The sequence below is a fragment of the Meles meles genome, chromosome 10, assembly GCF_922984935.1.
Source record: "Meles meles chromosome 10, mMelMel3.1 paternal haplotype, whole genome shotgun sequence".
Taxonomy (NCBI): domain Eukaryota; kingdom Metazoa; phylum Chordata; class Mammalia; order Carnivora; family Mustelidae; genus Meles; species Meles meles.
In genome coordinates this window covers 12848702-12867730 of record NC_060075.1, presented here as the reverse complement: position 1 = coordinate 12867730, position 19029 = coordinate 12848702, and the positions used below count along the sequence as shown (strand labels likewise).

General features: G+C 40.9%; 2 protein-coding genes across 2 annotated transcripts in view; one reads left to right on the top strand and one right to left on the bottom strand.

Moving 5' to 3' along the window:
• The window catches only part of TAS2R4 (taste 2 receptor member 4), a 35881-nt gene extending 33976 nt beyond the window's left edge, over positions 1-1905 (top strand). The window contains exon 3 of the mRNA XM_046020912.1: positions 1792-1905. Within this exon, the coding sequence (XP_045876868.1) occupies positions 1792-1888 (97 nt within the window). The 3' untranslated portion in view covers positions 1889-1905. The remainder of the gene's footprint in view (positions 1-1791) is intronic.
• Positions 141-5040, bottom strand: PRSS37 (serine protease 37). Its single transcript, XM_046020914.1, has 5 exons — positions 5007-5040; positions 2974-3115; positions 1551-1804; positions 837-973; positions 141-281 (listed from the first exon to the last, which is right to left on the bottom strand). The coding sequence occupies exons 1-5, from the start codon at positions 5038-5040 to the stop codon at positions 141-143; spliced, it is 708 nt and encodes a 235-aa protein (XP_045876870.1).
• Positions 5041-19029: the final 13989 nt, after the last annotated feature.

The following is a 19029-nucleotide window of genomic DNA, read 5'->3' as shown; positions in this document are numbered from 1 at the left end:
GGGCAGAGACACAACCAAGAAAAAAATAGGCTACTGGTGTGATGCATTTCCACTTGGAAATTTTATTTTGAGTTTGAGGGAAGTAGTGGCTTGTAGAGTCAATGACAAAGCCAGTGGGATGCAGAGGAAATAGTAGGGTGTCATTTTTCTTTAGTGATGCTCTCAATCCAGGATACATATTTGTGAACATTAGTGTAGATTCCGACATCTCCTCCCATGAAATGTCCCACCTCGATCCCCTGGAGCTTGTTCTTACAGATCACGGTAGCAACAGCCACCTCCTACAGAGATCATGCAGAGAGAGGGAGACAGAGAGAGATGGTCAGATCTTGTCACAGGAGCCCTCTGGCCCCCAACATGGATGAGCTCTGCCTAGGGGTAGCATGCTGGATCATGAAAACAGCCCCAGATCAGGGGACAGGAAGCTTTGGATCTAGATGAGTTCTAGCCTTGTTTCTTCCTGAGAAAGTCAGAGAAAAACCTCTCTAGAACTGTAACTCTCTAGAACTGTAAAATGAATCAAACCTCCTTTTTATCTGGACTGGTAAAACCAGTTTCCATGGTGAAGTTTGAATTTTTTTAAAGCCCATTTTGACCTGCAACTATGAGAATAATAAGTCTAGCAAAATGGGGGTTTTGCATGACACGCTTTAATGAATAAGGACATCTGTAAGGAGGGCCCATTCCCAAAGGAACAATGGGGGCTTTGCTGCAGCCTTATCAAATTCTCAAAAAATTGTGAGAGGATGAGGGCTTTCTAATTTTTTTTTTTACTGTCATGATTGGTTAACTAGATACATACAGGCAAATAAACTGAATATAGAGAAAAAGATTACCCCAAAAATTCGGCTGAAGACTTTCACAAATTTGACACATAAGGAGTTCCGGTGGCTTTTTCCTTGTTCGGTGTTCTGGCACTCTTTATCAGACATCACAGGGGCCTCCAGGTTCTGCCTTAAATCAGGGTGTCTGCCTGAGGGAAGACAGGACAGAAGAAGCCTTCCTGGTCGCCTTTATTATGGAGCCCCTCCAACCACCACCCTCTATTTCCACTGGTGTTTTGGGTGTATGTCTGAAGAAAAAAGGAATGAGAAAAGGGAATGATCTCACGCATGGTTATGAGAGTTAATCCAGAGGATTTAAAAATAGGCTTTATGTCTCTTTAAGAAAAAGAGTTTCCTTTCTATTCCATGTCCAGTCTAGGAGGAAAAAGAGGTGACCTGATTCTCTGAGGTTCCTCTACATGCAGAATGAATCATATGCAGTGGAGGAGCCCAGCCCCTTCAGTGGGAATTGTGCCTGACAGGAATGGTGTGGCCTCTGTGCAGAGTCAGATGGCCTGGTGGCTCCAACACCTGAAGCCTCAAGGAGGCAGTGGTGTGTCACCATCCTGGGAAGGGACGGGCTTTGGACTTCAGGATGGGTCTCTTTTTGCTAGACCCCTCGTGGTCTCTGCCCATTCTCCTCTCCTCTCTTCCCAGCTGTGTGGACATGGTGCTTCTCTTCCGGGGTAACTGATGACTCTGATTTGCTGTGGGGGGTACACTCACCGTTGTTGTCTTGGCTCCAGTCCAAACCTGAGAGCAGACAGACGGTGCCTGGCCGGACGTTGCTGGTGGCGAGGGGAAGGGGCTGCACTTTGTTGTTGAGTCTGGCAGGTTTCTCCAGCTTAATGAGCATGAGGTCATCCTGGGGGTTGCTGTGGCTAAAGTTCCAGTAGCGGATAATCTGGATGGGGTTAATTGCCTGCTCTGTGCCATCTCTGACTCTGATCCTGAAATTTCCCAGCAGCACTTTCAGGTTTCTGGAGGGAGAAGGGGTTGGAAGTGACCACTGTCACCATCACCATCATCATCGTTATCTTCCTTGTCGTCAAAGACGATATTGAATGTTACAGTGTGTCAGGTACTGTATCAGTTGCTTTACCTGGAGTCTGGATTACCTCATTTACGACTCATCACAAAACTGTGAAGTGGATTCTATTTTTAATCCCTTTTGCATGTGAAGTAATGGAGACATATAGTAGTACTTCATCTGCGGTCACACGATAAAGGGGGACCCTTTAACCGCTGTGTTTTCATGTGGTATCCTTAATGTAGTAGAGAGGACATTTGTGTGTTGCAGAAAAATACTGCTTTCCCTCCACTCTGGCTCCAGCCTATCCAACCGGGCATTTCATTCCGGTGGACGTAAGAGAATGGGATGCCCTGAGTGCTGGAGCTCCGTTTGCTTCATCAGATCCACTCACAAGCCTACTTCATCCTGCTCTCTACCTCTGGAAGGTGATACATGTAGATTAAATAGATGGATTCTCTTGTCCTCTGGTCTCTGATTAGGTTTTGGTTGATAGCCAGCAGCCAGCAGTGTTGGGAGGGTGAATGAGGGGGAGTACTTATCCTCCCAGCTCCCGTCTCACAGGGTTGTCTCTCCGTGCTTCCTGTCAAGCTGTCCCTCCACACGGTGCTTCCTCCCTTCCTCTTTCCCTCTCCTCCCCACCCTTCCCCACTGGCTTTCTTGTCCCGTTCTCTCCTCTTGCCCCCTTAATACCTTTCCAGGACTAATCCTAGGGGTACTGAACTATTCTCAATTTGTCTAATTTGAGTGCACCCTCAGTTAACCTGCTGGTCCCTTAACTCAGACACATTCATATTGTCACTAAAAACCTTGAAAAACTTAAGGAGGCATGCTCTGTGGGGCGAGTTTCCTCACTACTGACACTTAGGGCTGGGTGATTCTTGTGGGGGCTGGCCTGCACACTGTAGGATGATCAGTGCCCTCCTGGCCAAGGCCTCTGTTTGCTAGATAGGTGCCAAGAACACAGCACGTCCTCAGTGCATTGTGACAAACTGAAAATATCTTCAGACTTCGCCACATGCACCCTGGAAGGGAAAGTTGCCTCCCTTTGAGCACCACTGAGGTAGAATGAGGGGGGCTGCTTCAGGGGGTGGGGAGGGGAGGGTTCCCAGAACTCACGGTAAGTAGCAGTGAGCTGGGGCCAGCACCCAGTTCTTCTTGATGAGGACACCCACGCAGGGGTTGAAGTGAGACTTGAGGTATACCAGATACGGAGCATGGTCCTCTTTCTGCACAGATGAGTGAGCAGAGAAAACTGTCCCTGGGAAAGTAATCAGTATTGTTAATACACAGAACTTTCTTAATAGGTAAGACATATCTTACCTGTCTTACTTGTCTTAAAACATGTTTTAATCAGCAGTTTCCTAGTTAGGAAGGAATATGAGCAATTTTTTATTTTTTTTAATTTATTTATTTGATAGGCAGAGATCATAAGTGGGCAGAGAGGCAGTCAGAGAGGGGGGGCGGGAAGCAGTCTCCCCACGGAGCAGAGAGCCCGATGCGGGGCTCGATCCCAGGACCCTGAGATCATGACCTGAGCTGAAGGCAGAGGCTTAACTCAATGAACCACCCAGGCACCCCAATATGAGCAATTTTAAAGAAGTAATGAATTGGCCAGGAGATGTGAAAGTGTTTGACCCTCTTCTAGTAAATATCACATACTATTTTATCTAATGTTTATAATAGTAATTTTGGGTTTAATGTTGATACTGTTAAAATCTAAGAAAGTACAGTGGAAGAGGCTCTATTTCACTGTAGGTAGGGACATGAATTAATTCTGTTTGAAAAACATTTAGAGCTAGACATCAAGAGTGTAAATAGTGCATCACCTATGACCTAATAATTCCAACCACAAGGATCCATTCCAAAGAAATATTCAAGTATAGACAAAGATTATGAATGTGTGCTCATTTTAGGACTATTTATAATAGCTAAATATTAGAAATATTAATGTCCAGTATAGTAACATAAGGCACTGAAATGGAAGAGTACATCAACATATGGAACATTACATGCATATTAAAATTATATTTATAAAGAATATTAAACAACAAAGGAAATACTGATAAATTTCATTAAGTTAATAATATGAAACATGTACATCAGTCCCATAATCCAATCATCTAAAAATAAGCAAAGAAAAAAAATAAACCATTTAAATGCAAAAGTAAATAAAATAAAGCCTCAGAATAAATTTAAAGTGTTAGCATGTGCTGAGTAAGAGGTGGGATTATGAGCAATGTTTCTTTTTTTCTACTTTTTAATATTTCCAAATTTTTAATATGAACATGTAACTTAAAAAAAATGAATTATTAAATAAACTTGAGAAGATAGGGAGGAAGTCTGCTTGAGGGTTAGAAATAAAGTACTATTCTTGTCTCAGCTGTCCTTGGTTCTTCCATAATCCTTCCCAAGCCATAGCCTATACTGCCCCACATGCTTTTATGATCACACAGAAATCCCAAGGGAAAAAAAGAGGCATAATAATAAGGACAAGAGGCACTCAGCTCTTGTTCTAAGTGCTTTACATGGATTTATTGAACATTTTCACAGCGTGTCTGTAATACAGGTAGTAATATCCCCATTTCGACAAAAGAGTGCAGAACAGATGGCTTAAGTAACTTGTCCAAGCCCACACAGCGAACAGTGATGCCACACAGTGTGGTGGGGAATGCCTCGCCAGCAAATTCTGCCATCAGAAGGACTTCTTGGAAGTCAGGGAGTGCGGGAGGTAGGGCCCTTGCATTTGATCTTGTTTCTACCGGCTTCATTCCCTTCATTCTGAGTCTCTTAGCTTTTGGAACCGGAGGATATCAGACTTCAAAATGAGTTCTTTGTCCCTGTGACTACACTGGGACCTGCTCTGTGGGTGATGAGGCCCGCATTTTGGAATCATCGCAGGGAACACTCATTGTTGAGCATTCTCCAAGGCGAGTGAGCACCACCCCCCACTCTGTGGCTTAGCACCGGAACAGTGGGCTCAGCCTCCTGCGAGACTTTGCGTGGGGTCTCGGAAGGGAGATGCCTAGTTCTGTCCGTGACTGGTTTTCTTAGGCTCTTCTTTTGTACCCTTCACACACCCCAATCTGCCTTACTCCAGCCTACATTAACCTGTGCCTTATAGGATGGAGTAGAAGGTCATGGATACATACCAGCAAGGACACCCAAATAGAAGATAAATTTCATAGCAGTCCAGATCTTTCCCTGTGAGATGCAGAAAATCCACAGAGTATGAAACTCTCAGGACAGTATTCTCCTCAGGAATGCCTGGTAGAATCAGTGGATATGGTTAGGTAGGGGGACATGAAATGGGATAGGAAAACAGCTCCGGGCATAAAGAGGCGGGTGGAAGGGGGCTCCAGGTACACAATGAAGATGGACTTCTGCTCGAGGGAACGTGGACTGTTCCTCTCTTGGGTCTTTCAGGGAAGGAAACAAAAAAGCCTACTTCCTTAAACTTCTCGATCCAGGTCCCTCTACCTACTGTCCCTAAAAGCCCATCTGCCTCAAATCAGCTGTCTGTGGGGAAGGGAGCTCTAGGCTCAGGGCTTATCTTCCACATGGAGTTTCTGAGGCCAGGGCTGTGGGGGACAAGATTCGCCACCTTAGCTCAGGCGGTGTCCCCAGGTTTGCTCCGAAACACCTAATACTTATCCTTTTCCTCAGCCCCTCCCATCTTTATTACACTTCCTTCATCTTTCCCTGTGATCACTGTTTGTTTCATCACTCCGCCATCATCACCAGCTTGGTCTGTTATCCTGGTCCCCAGCTCTGAGCTAAGGACATGTGGGAGTGAAAAGCACTCATCGAACAGTTAGTTTGACAGTTGGGGAATGGTCTGTTTTCTAGGTTATATTAAACTGAGGACCTACTGTGTGTTGGTGACAATTCAGAAGGCAGGACCTGTCAGTGCTTTTCACCTAATGAAAAGATTTCTCAGCCAATAATAAACTGCTAGGGTCATCTTTGGGGAATTCAGAGCACACTCTAACAAGAACACTTTCTCTAATAGCTCTTAAATCCCAGGCTCTGAGCTAAATTCTTAATAGACACTGCCAGCAGTGATTTCATATCAGGGCAGTCTGAGATGTAAAATTAATTATACTTTGTATCACTCTAGCCCTTCAAAGTCTTATAAGCCCATAATCTCACGCCAATGCAGCAATAAGCCTACAAAGAGGAAACAAGGCTGGTACCATTTTTTTTTTTTTCTTGGTCTCTAGATAACAGAACCAAAACAAAATTTATACCAGTGTCTCAAAATCACACATGATTGGAAAGACTAGAAATAGAGTCTAGGTCTTATTATTGGAGACACAGAGCTTTTCAACTGCGTTCTCCAGGCTTCAGCTAATCAATTGGCATTCCTACATCTTGAAAAAGATACATTTCCTCACACAAATTCCCTGAAGGGTAAAATGAAAAAGACTTGGCACGTACTTTCCTGACCCTCCCAGTGGACACAGAGGTCCACTGGAAAGGGCTGGTTTATGAAATGTGCCTGAGGTTCAAAGACAGCATGGATCTGTGCAAAGTTTTCTGTGGGGAGGGTAGGATTAGTTAACAGAGATGAAATTTGAGAGAGAGATATTCTTTACTCTGAGGTTGTGGGGCCTAGATTTTTTTGGAAAGCTTATGGGCCAGGAGGGGAGTTTGAGGCCTTTCCAAAGACAACAGATTTTCTGGAGGAGGCTGGTACTGGGGACTACTACCTGTCTATGAGTTTCAAATTAGTTTCTCTAGCCCAGACCTCCTGTCCCACATATAGAACTGCCTCCTTGAAACCATTTTTTTTTTTTTTGCATCTGCTTGAGGTTCCTGAAATTTAGCATGTCAGAATTTTATCCTTTCTTCCTCCAGCTTTTCAAATGCATTCTTTGCCTATTTTTCTAATTGTAGGAGATTACCTACCATTTGTTTGATTTCTCCCTTTTTCTCACCACTCAACCTTAATTCCAGAAGTCTCTTAAATCCATCCTTATCTTTTCATTCTCACAGCTGTCATCCTAATGCAGGCCATAATCTTGTCATGCTTGAACTAATATATGTGCCCATCTGGTGTTGCTCAACTTGACATTCTCCTTTTTATTTAGAATTTTTTTTTTTCCCCCTTTAGAATGCATATGAAATCATGTCAGTCTCCTTTTAAAAACTCTTCAGGAGCTCCCTATTGTCTGTAGAGTAAACCCCTAGCATGCTCTAAGGACCTCCCTTGAACCTCATTCCATCTTGTTCTCATAACCCTCTCTCCTTAGCTTCTTTCCCCCACCCCACCCCCACCCCCCTGCCCCACATAATTTTTACAGGCTTAGCAAACTACTTTCAAGTGTGGGATTTCTTGTTTCAATACAAATACCTTTTTATATTATTTTAGCTGTTGAGTGCTTCTTGTAGTTTGCCAATCCTATTTATTTTTTTTTCCTTTTTTTCTTAAAGATTTATTTATTTAAGAGAAAGAAAGAGAGAGAGCAGAGGGAGGGGCAGAGAGAGAAAGAGAGAGAACCCTTAAGCAGACTCCCCTGCTGTGCAAGGAGCCCATCTCAGGGCTGGATTCCAGGCCACTGAGACCATGACCTGAGCTGAAATCAAGAGTGAGCCACTCAACAACTGAGCCACCCCGGTGCCCCCATTTTTTCTTTTTTTTGTTTTAGGATACTGATAATCTGATATGGACATCATTCTTAAAGCTTCTGTTTGAAAAAATAACTTTAGAATTTTGTGGATGGATGTGTGTGTGTGTATTCGTGTCTGTGTGTTTGATACTCAACATTTCCTCATGTTTGTAATTTTTGTTATTAAGTTCTTTATTACTATTATTACAGATTCCTTGTGCACATGGAGACGCATCTGTTTCTAGCCTCATTCCACAAACCATCAGCTTTACAGAGACTCTAATTCTGTTATTGTTTCATTCTGCCACCTGATTTTCTATTTAGATACTATTCTTGTTCTATTCCGCCACCAAAAATCAATTTGAAAAAGGCAACTACAGAGAAAGGATAAAATGAGAGAGCGAGAGAGCCCTGCATACAGGAGGGCAGTGTAGTAAGAAAGATTTGGAGCTCTGAAAAGAGCCGCTGGTGTTGGTGTTGGTTGGGAACTTTTATTCAAATGGCATCAGCGGTTGTGGGACATGACCTGGGCAAGTGAAGTCGTTCTCAGGAGAGGTGGGCTAGGCACTACCTGCATGAAGGGGAGGAGGACAGTGTCACACAGGAGGGTGGGACACAGCTGTGCTTCATCAGAGCAGCCCAGAACAGAAAGGGGTCAATGGGACATATAGAGGGAGGGGGGCTGGTCACACATTGTGGGGAAGGGGCTGGTGAGAAGAACGGAGAGGCTGGGGAGAGGAATTTGGGATGACTTTTAACTCCCCAGAAGGTTTACTTGACTCCTGCATTGGAATTCTTTTCCTTAGATGAAGTAGATAAGGCTCAGACCGTGGACCTCATCTTCCCATAGGGCAGGCTTCAGTTAGACTGAGAAGATCTCCGGCTGTGACTCGTGACTCTGCTTTCACGCCGAGGATCAAGAGTAGAAGGAGAAACCTCTAGATGACAGACTTTCTTAGAATCCTTATCCTCCGGTCTCCCACCTGCACCTTCAGCTGTCTCGACTCCCCAGGCAGGATATAAATTCTGTGCTTTCTTTGTGCCTGTTAATTTCCACTATATCCTTGTCCTCAGCACAGGATTCAGGCATCAACATGAATTGTATCCTATTAACCTTGCTGATGGTGACTGGTGAGTGACTCAAGGTAACTCTTTGTCAAGTTTATTAGGACTCTGTTGGGGGCTAAGGCTGTGGCGCTGTGTTGGGGAGGGCGAGCTGGTGGATCAGGGACATGAAAGTTTGGGAAATGGGTGATACATTACTCATTTTCTGTACAGGCTCAGTCATTGGTAGGACCCAAGTAAAACTTTCTATTATGGGCTCAAAGCTCCTCCCAATGTCTTATGAAGTTCATGGGCTAAAACATGGAGGTATGCCAGAAGGGATGATGGAGATAGGAGGAGCCTGGAAGGGGGCATAGGAATGTGTAAAAGACATATGAAACAAAAAAGCAGGTGTTCTGCTGTAAGGGTCGAAAGGGAAAGGTTGATTTTGCTCTTGGGCTTTAAAATGTAATGTACAATAATAAGAATAATCACCATCACCACCGCCGCCATAAAAGCACGTAACTACAAAGTGGATTTATAATAGACACTGCTCTCTTCATATTAACTCATTTGATTCTTACAACAACTTTGTGAGACAAGCATTTTTTTTTTTAAATATTTTACTTATTTATTTGACAGAGAGAGAGATCACAAGTAGGCAGAGAGGCAGGCAGAGAGAGAGGAGGAAGCAGGCTCCCTGCGGAGCAGAGAGCCCGATGCGGGGCTCGATCCCAGGACCCTGAGATCATGACCTGAGCCGAAGGCAGCAGCTCAATCCACTGAGCCACCCAGGCGCCCCGAGACAAGTATTATTATTCTCATTTTTTTTGATGAGGAAACTAAGGCATGGAGTAATTAGGTAACTTGCTTGTAATGAAGTTGGTATGGCTCTGTAATTAGGCAGTTATGCTCCTCTACCTAGTTATTTGGCTGGGGACAAATACCCTAACCTCTCTGAGCCTCAGTTTCCATATGTGCAACATGAGAAAACTGTCCTTTAAGGACATCAGTGCTTCCTAAACCTGTATTAGACTGACTGGAGTTAGCCAAGTTAAGTGGGGTGGGGGGTGGGTAGGTTGTTTCCGACAGAGGTGAAGATTGTTTCAGTAAGTGTGAAGGTCATGAGGTGTGACATGTTAACTAAAAGACCATCTGTGTGGCTGGAGCAGAGAGAAAGGAAGTAGATTAAGTATCATATATAGTAGAGAGTCTTCTAGCCTTAATTTTAGAAATGACCCTGGGTGTAATAGGAATCCTTTCAAGAGTTTTAAATATCTGAGTTCTGTTACCACACTTAGGATTTAGAAACATTCATGTGACTTTAGTTTGGAGAATGATTTTAGGTAGATAGGGGTTATGGGTGGGAAAGATCTGGAGAGAAATTTAAGAGACCGTTGCAGCTTTCTGGGCAACTGAGTGGACTAGAGTGGTGGCAGCGAGTCTGAAATAAAGGAGAAGGACATCAGAGGTAGTAGTGAGACAGAAGTCATGATCAGCTGAAGGTGAGGGATGAAGGGCAGGAAAAAGCAAAGGCTTGTCGTCCAGATTTTTGGTTGGATGAATGGTAGTACGGTTTATGGAAATCAGGAACACTGGACAAGGAGGTATTCGGGGAAGGAGACAGGTTACTTTTTTTGACTTACTGAGTTCGAAGTACTTTTTAGACATCAAATGGAGATGTCCACCTGAATATAAAGGTCAGGAGCTAATGACAGGTCTGAGCTGGGATGCAGATCTTGGAATTTGGGAACGTTGACACGATTTGAATTCGTGGGAATGAGTGGAAAAGATTAGTTGAAAAGAGTTTATGGAGGGGCGCCTGGGTGGCTCAGTGGGTTAAGCCACTGCCTTCAGCTCAGGTCATGATCTCAGGGTCCTGGGATCGAGTCCCGCATCGGGCTCTCTGCTCAGCGGGGAGCCTGCTTCCCTCTCTCTCTCTCTCTCTCTGCCTGCCTCTCTATCTACTTGTGATCTCTCTCTGTCAAATAAATAAAATATTTAAAAAAAAAAAAAAAAGAAAAGAGTTTATGGAAATGTGTAAAAGAAAGAACTATGAAGAGTTCTGACTGCTTTTTTGGTTTAAAATTCTCATTTTGAAATAATTATACATTTATAGGTAGTTGCAGGAAATGTGTGGAGTACCACATGCCCTTCATGTGGTTTCCACCATGGTAACATCTTGCATAACTATGGCATGAAAATATGGCAAACCATGAAACTGACATTGGTACTGTCCAGTTTATTCAGCTTTCCTCATTTTTATGTGTGTGTACTTAAATCTATGCAATTTCACACGTGTAGGTCTATGCATCCATCACCACTTTGAAGATGCAGAAGAGTTCATCACTGCAGAGTCTCTTCTGTTGGCCTTCTTATGGGCACACCGTTACATTCTCCCTCCTCCACAAAACCCGCCTTCCCTAAGCCATGGCAACTACTAATGTGTTCTTCACTCCTGTAATATTGTTGTTGCAAGAATGTTACAGAAATGGAATCATACAGTACATTATATTTTAGGATTGGCTCTTTTTACTTAGCATAATTCCCTTGGGATTTGTCCAAGTTGTGTGTGTATCAATAGTTTTTTCTTTTTGTTACTATTATTCTGGGGTATGGATGCACGCTGGTTTGTTTAGCCATTTACCCACTGAAGCACATCTGGGTGGTTTTCAGGTTTTGGCTTTTACTAATAAAGCTGCTATGTTTTTGTGTGATAGTAAGTTTTTGTTTGTCTGGGATACATGTCCAATAATGCAGTTTCTGGCAGCATGGTAATTGTATGTTTAGTTTTATACCATACTGCCAAATTGTTTTCCACATTGGCTGCACCATTTTAGATTCCCACCAACAATGTGTGAGTGAGCCATTTTCTCTACTTCTCTGCCAGCATTTGGTGTTTTCACCGAAGTTCACTATTTTTTATATTAGCCATTCTGTTAGGTGTATAGTCATACCTTATTGAAATTTTAATGTTCATTTTCCTAGTGACTAATGATGTCAAATATATTTTCATGTGCCTGTTTGCCATATGGATATTCTTTTTAAGATTATTTATTTGTTTATTTGACAGAGAGATCACAAGTAGGCAGAGAGGCAGACAGAGAGAGGAAGGGAAACAGCTCCCCGCCGAGCAGAGAGCCCAATATGGGGCTTGATCCCAGGACCCTGGGATCATGACCTGAGCCAAAGGCAGAGACTTTAACCCACTGAGCCACCCAAGTGCCCCTGGATGTTCTTTTTAGTAAAGTGTTTGTTCTTGTCTTTTGCCTATTTTCTAATTAGATTGTTTGTCTTATTGACTGTTGAGTCTGAGAATAGGTATCCAGTCTGTACAAGTCCTTTATCAGCTACGAGGTTTGCACATATTTTTCCTGGTCTATAACTTGTCTTTAAACTCTCTCCAGAGAGTCTTTTATAAAGCAATTGTCTTTAAATTTGATGAGGTCCAATTTATCATTTGATCTGTAGGTGATTCAGAAGTATGTTTAATCTCCATGTATTTTGGGATTTTCCAGGTCTCTTTCTGTTATTCATTTCTAGTTTAATTCCATTGTGGCTAAAGTTAAAAAATTGTGTGATTCCCTATTCTTTTACGTTTGTTAAGGTGTGTTGCGTGGTTCAGAATGTGGTCTATATTGGTGAATGTTCCATGTGGGCCTGTGAAATATCTGTGTTCTGCTGGTTTTACAAAAACAGTCTATAATTGTCAACTACATCCAGTTGGTCGAAGGTGCTGTGGACTTAAATGACATCCTGACTATTTTTCTGCCTTCTAGAACTGTCCATTCCTGATAGAGAAAGGTGCTGAAGTCTCCAAGTAGGAGAACGGATTTATCTATTCTCTGTAGTTTTATCAGCTTTTACCTTATATAGTTTGATGCTCTGTGATTATGCACACGTACACTAAGAACTGTTATGTCTTCTTGGATCATTGATCCCTTTACTGTAATATAATAATGCCTGCCTTTATCTCTCATAACTTTCCTTAAAGTCTGTTATGTTCGAAATTAATATAGCTACTCCTGCTTTCTTTTGTGTAGTGTTAGTGGGGTATATCTTTCTCCATCCATTTACTTTTGGTCTGTATGTCTTTATATCTAAAGTGGGTTTAGGGGGTCCTGGCTGGCTCAGTCGGAGGAGTATGCTACTCTTGATCTTACGGAAGTCCCACGTTGGGTGTAGAGATTACTTAAATAAATAAAACTTAAAAAAATTTAAAGTGGGTTTATTGTAGACAACAGACACTTGGATCTTATATTTTGATTCATTCTGACAATCTCTGTGTTTTAATTTGTGCATTTAAACTGCTGTATTCATAGTGAATATTGATATAGTTGGATTACTATCCACCATATTTGCTATTGTTTTCTACTTGTTTTATGCTCCCATATTTGTCTCCCCCCCCTTTTTTTTGGTTTGCCACTTGTGATTTTAATGGAATATTTTATATTATTTTAGTCTCTCTCCTTTCTTACCATAGCCATTATACTTCTTTTTTTCTAATGTTTTTTATATGGTTGCCTTTGAGTTTGCAATATAAATTTACAATTAATCGTTGTCCACTTCCAAAAACACTGTGTCAGTTCATGGATAGTGTGAGTACCTAATGATAATAAAATAATTCTGACTTCTCTTTCCTTTCCCTTACATCATTGCTGTCATTCATTTCACTTGTCTATGAGCATATGTGCATGTAAGCATGTATCATTGAATACATTGCGGGGGGGGGGGGGGGGTCAGTGAAGGGAATTGAAGTTTTGCATTTACCAGCACATTTCCATGTTGAAGGGTGAGAATTGAAATGCACCTCCCTACTGTGCTCCATTTACCAGGAGATGGAGGAGGCAATGTTCTGAGTAGCTCTACCTTCCATAGCCTTGTTCAATATAGTTGTCAAATGATGATGAGGTCTTAGCAACCTGCTGGGTCCTGGGGACATAGGGCCATGTGTGGTGGAGGGAAGGAAGCAGAGTACTGTTAACTTTGCCTCAGACTCCTCCGTCAGCCTCCTGGCCACTGTGCAGAGTCTCAGCTTTCCCCTCAGTCCCATTCAGACAACCCTGCTTGAGAAATTGGAGTATTGCCTGCTTCCACTGGGAGTGAGGGTGGAATATTAGTCCCTTGCTCAGCCTTGGGGAACCCATGGCAGGCGGGCATTTTCCCATTTTTTGGAAACATTGCCACTTCCCATTGTTTGGTTAGAGAAGTAGGTGTTGTCAAAAAGGGTTCTTTTGTGTTCGACTATTCTTTCCCCTTTCCTCTGGCTCGGAGGAGCGTGTTTTCCTTGAAGTTTTTTAAAAATTTGTTTTGTTTTTGTTTTTTTGGCTCTGCTTTTTGGTGGTTCTGGATTATAGGTACTCTGCTCCGGTGCTCTATCTGGGATCTATGAGATGTAAGAATACCCAGGAAAGTTAGTGTTATATTGTTCCTTAAGTAGTCCACTTTCTTCTTTCCATTATTCAGAGTCTTTCTATGTTTGTTGTGTTTATTGTGTGGAGTTTTTAGTTGTAAAAGGGAAAAGCTGGGAGCAGGGAAAGGGGCTACTCCTTCTTGGATCAAATGGAAAGTTGAGCTCTAATGCTTTAGGGGCTGCTAGAAGGTGAGAGCCTGGTAAAGTACCTTATGAGGCAGGAGAAATTAAAAATGTAATTTACACCAGTCAGAAGAGTGTTTCTAGGAGGAGGAAGTAGTTAATGTGTTCTATGCCTGTGACAAATTAAGAAAATTAAAGTGCAGATACAATGAAGGCATATAGTTGCATTAATATGGAGTTAAACTTTGCCTACAGTATTATTCAAGGACATTAGGACAAGAGATCTCTGAAGAGTAATAAGAACATAATTAAAAATTATATGCAAACAATGAATCATGGAACACTACATCAAAAGCTAATGATGTACTATATGGTGACTAACATAACATAATAAAATAAAATGATGAATAAAGGAATCTAGATCAGGTAGAGAGGGAAGATAAAACAGGCAGGGACTGGCTGGAATGCAGGGGTGAGGACACAATGTGTACGTTTCTAATGAGTTCTTAGAATCAGTGACTTATAAAGCTTGGTTAAGAGTGAGTTAGGACATCAGGGCTTTGGTGGGAAGAAATCTGAGCATTTTTAGAGTAAATACCAATATTTAATTGGCAGCTCAGCCTGGAATATAACTCAGTTTTGATTAGGAGAAACCTGTTCCTCAGCTTTCCTCGGAAGGACCAGTGGCTTGAAGGAACCGTGTCTTGTTGCTGTGGCTATGATGGAGCTGGTAGCAGTGCAGACTTCTTAAAGCTAACGAGGGATGGTCTGGAGTCAGGAATAGATTGTGGGAATTAAGCCAGACTGAATTTATGCACTGGATTGTCTTAGAGTAAGAAGGAATGTGAAGATTATCTGCATTCTCAACTTTTTTGAGCATGAGAACCTCTTTTAATCTTAAAGTGTTTTGACTCTTTGATAATTCTTTATTGGATACTTACGTAGTGCAAAAAGGTGAATTAACTATCGTTGTTAAAGCAATGTGTATTTTATTAAATACAGTTTACTGGATTTCCTGTCAAATTTACTTTTGAAGTAGATCTTGTTCCATCCACCCATTTATGTGCTCTTCTCCGTCTCCACCACTGCTGGTTTAGTGCAAGTCACATCACTTTGGGCTGGGCCTACTAGAGTGAGCCTAACTGTTTCTTCTCTTGCCCGTTTCCAATTCATTTCTACATGTGCAGGGGGAGGGACAGAGGGAAAGGGAAAAGCAGACTCCCTGCTGAGTAGGGAACTCAAGGCAGGGCTGGATCCCAGCACCCTGAGATGATGACCTGGGCCGAAGGCAGACTGAGCCACCCAGGCACCCCTCTAGTCCATTTTTAATCAAAACCCAGTGATGTTTAAAAAAATAATTGGATCACATAACTTTTGTATATTCAAAATCTTTAGTAGATATTTTTTTACACTCAGAATAAAATCCAAACTCCTGAGCATGGCTTTCAAGCCCTGCTTGATGAGGTCCCTGCCTCCTCTAAAGGCTCATCCTAGGGCAATCTTTTCCTCAGCCTCTGTGCTTCAGTCTCTTTGGCTCTCTTCAGATTCTTGAGCCCTCCTAGTCCTATCTCCTCTTTGGACCTTTGTACGTGCAGTTTCTCTCCTGAAATATCTTTCTTCTGCTCTTCCCATAGCTGGTTTTTCTCATCTCTCTGTCTCAGATCACCTGTCATTTACCCAGCAAGTACTTCTTTGCACACCCAAACTAAATTAGATTCTTCATTTACTCTTTTTTATTATGTTTTCTCATGGAACACTGTCGCTTTCTCATCACAATTTATAACTGTCCATTTATGTACTTATTTGCTTGTTGTCTATCCCCTTCATTTCATGGAGGCAAAGTCTACTTCTATCTTGGATACCCTTTTGTATTTAATATGCAATATGTTGCCTGGAACATAGTAAGTATTCAAGAAATACTTTTTAAAATAAATACATGCATATATGAATTTGAGAAAAAAGTACACACACATAAATACAACATTAACTCTTAATCTTCTGATGATGCTTGTTTCACATATGGATCAGAAAACCATTTCATTAATTTCAGAGCTTCCCAGTGGACCCCTGCACACAAAGTGAATTTTACTCCAACCCCCTAATTCATTTGTATAATACATACATACTGAGTTCCTGCCAGACACTGTCCTAGTTAATGGGGGATATTGTATAAGTCATTGTCCCTTCACTACTTGTCGTCTACAGGTGAAAACCCCATAGACCCAGAAACATAAATTGACAAAGCAAGAGAAGCCCAAATTAAAAAAAAGTGACAATGACAAAAAAGGATCAGAGAAAATCTCCAGAAACAACAACAAAACAAGTAATAGAATGGCAATAAATACATATCAATAACTACTTTGAAAGTGAATGGACTAAACGCTTTAGTTGACAGAATGGATTAAAAAACAAGATGTATCTATATGCTGCCTACAAGAGACTCATTTTATTGTTCCAATTTTAGTATATGTGCTGCCGAAGCGAGCACAAGACTCATTTTAGATTAAAGTCACATGCAGAATGAAAGTGAGGTGGTAGAGAAACATTTATCACACAAATGAATGTCAAAAGAAAGCTGGAGTAGCAATACTTATATCAGACAAACTAGATTTTATCCTAAACTATAGCGAGAGATGAAGAAGGGCACTATATAATAATAAAGGGGACAATCCAACCAGACAATATAATAAATATAAATATTTATACACCCAACATGGGAGTACCCAGATATATAAAACAATTATTAACAAACAAAAAGGAATGAATTGACAATAACACAATAATAGTAGGGGATTTTAATATCCCACTTAAATTAATGGGCAGATCATCTAAACAGAAAATAAACACGGAACAATGGCTTTGAATGACACATGGGACCAGATGGACTTAACAGATATATGCAGAGCATTCCATCATAAAACAGGGTACACATTCTTTTTAAGTGCATATGGAACATTCTCCAGAATAGGTTGCATTTTAGGTCACAAAACAAGCCTCAACAAATACAAAAAGATTGAAATCATACTATGCACCTTTTCTGATCATAATGCTATGAAACTAGAAGTGAGCCACAAGAAAACAATTTGGGAAGACCACAAATACATAGAGGTTAAACAACATGCTACTAAAAAATAAGTGGTCAACCAGGAAATCAAAGAAGAAATAAAAAAAAAATACATGGAAACAAATAAAAATGAAAACACAACAGTCCAAAACCTATGGGATGCAGCAAAAGCAGTCCTAAGAGGGAAGTATATAGCAATACAGGACTATCTCAAGCACTCTAACCTTACACCTAAAGGAACTACAAAAAGAGCAACAAATGAAGCCTAAAGCCAACAGAAGGAAGGAAATAATAAAGATTACAGCAGAAATAAATTATATAGAAACTAAAAAACAAACAAATAATAAAACAAATCAATGAAACCAGGAGCTGGTTCTTTGAAAAAAATTAGTAAAGTTGATTAACCTCTAGCCAGATTCATCAAAAAGAAAAGAGAAAGGACCCAAATCAATAAAATCACTAATGAGAAAGGAAAAATAACAGCTAATACTACAGAAATACAAATAATTATAAAAAATATTTTGAAAAACTATTATGTGAACAAATTAGATAACCTAGAAGTAATGGATAAATTCCTAGAAACATATAAACTACCAAAACTGAAGCAGAAAAAAATGGAAAACTTGAACAGACTGATAAATAGCAAAGAAATTGAATTAGTAATAAAAAAACTCCCAATAAACAGAAGTCCAGGGACAGATAGCTTCATGAAAGGCAAATCCTACCAAACATTTAAAGAAGAGTTAATACCTATTCTTCTCAAACTGAAAGCTAGAAATGGAAGGAAAACTTCCAAACTCATTAGAGGAGGCTAGCATTACCCTGATGCCAAAACTAGATGAAGACACAACTGAAAAAGAGAACAACAGGCCAATATCCCTGATGAGCATGGATGCAAAAGTTCTCGATAAAATACTAGCAAATTGAATCTGTTAAAATAATCATTCACGACAATCAAGTGGGATTTATTTCTGAGCTGCAGGTGTGTGTTCAGTATCCGCAAATCATACGATCCTTTCAATAGATGCAGAAAAAGCATTTGACAAAGTACAACATCCGTTCGTGGTAAAAACTCTCGACAAAGTACGGTTGGAGGGAACATTCCTCAACATCATAAAGGCCATATATGAAAAACCCATAGCTAATATCATCCTCAGTGGGGGAAACTGAGCTCTTCTTCTGTAGTCAGGAGCAAGACAGTGATGTCCACTCTCATCACTGTTAATTAACATACTATTGGAAGTCCTAATTATAGCAGTCAGACAACAAAAAGAAATAAAAGACATCCAAATTGGCAAGAAAGAAGTCAGACTTTTACTATTTGCAGATGACATGATGCTCTATGTAGAAAACCTGAAAGACTCCACCAGAAAATTACTAGAACTGATACATTAATTTAGCAAAGTCTCAGGCTATAAAATCACCATACAGAAATCTGTTGCATTTCTATACATCAATAATAAAGCAGCAGAAGGAGAAATCAAGGAATTGATCCCATTTACAGCTTCACCCCAAACCATAAGATACCTAGGATAACATTAACCAAGAAGTGAAAGACCTGTACTCTGAAAACTATGGAACACTGATGACAGAAATTGAAGAGGACCTGAAGAAATGGAAAGATATTCCATGCTCAGGGTTTGGAAGAACAAATATTGTCAAAATGTCTGTACTGCCCAAAGCTATCTACATGTTTAATGCAATCCCAATTCAATTTCCAACATTTTTCACAGAACTAGATGAAAGAATTGTAAAATTTGTATGGAATCAGAAAAGACCCTGAATAGCCAAAGCACCTTGGAGTAGGAGGGCAGAAAGCAAAGCTGGAGACATCACAACTCCAGACTTTGAGTTATATTACAAAGCTATAGTAACCAAAACAGTATGGTACCAGCACAAAAATCAACATAGATCAATGG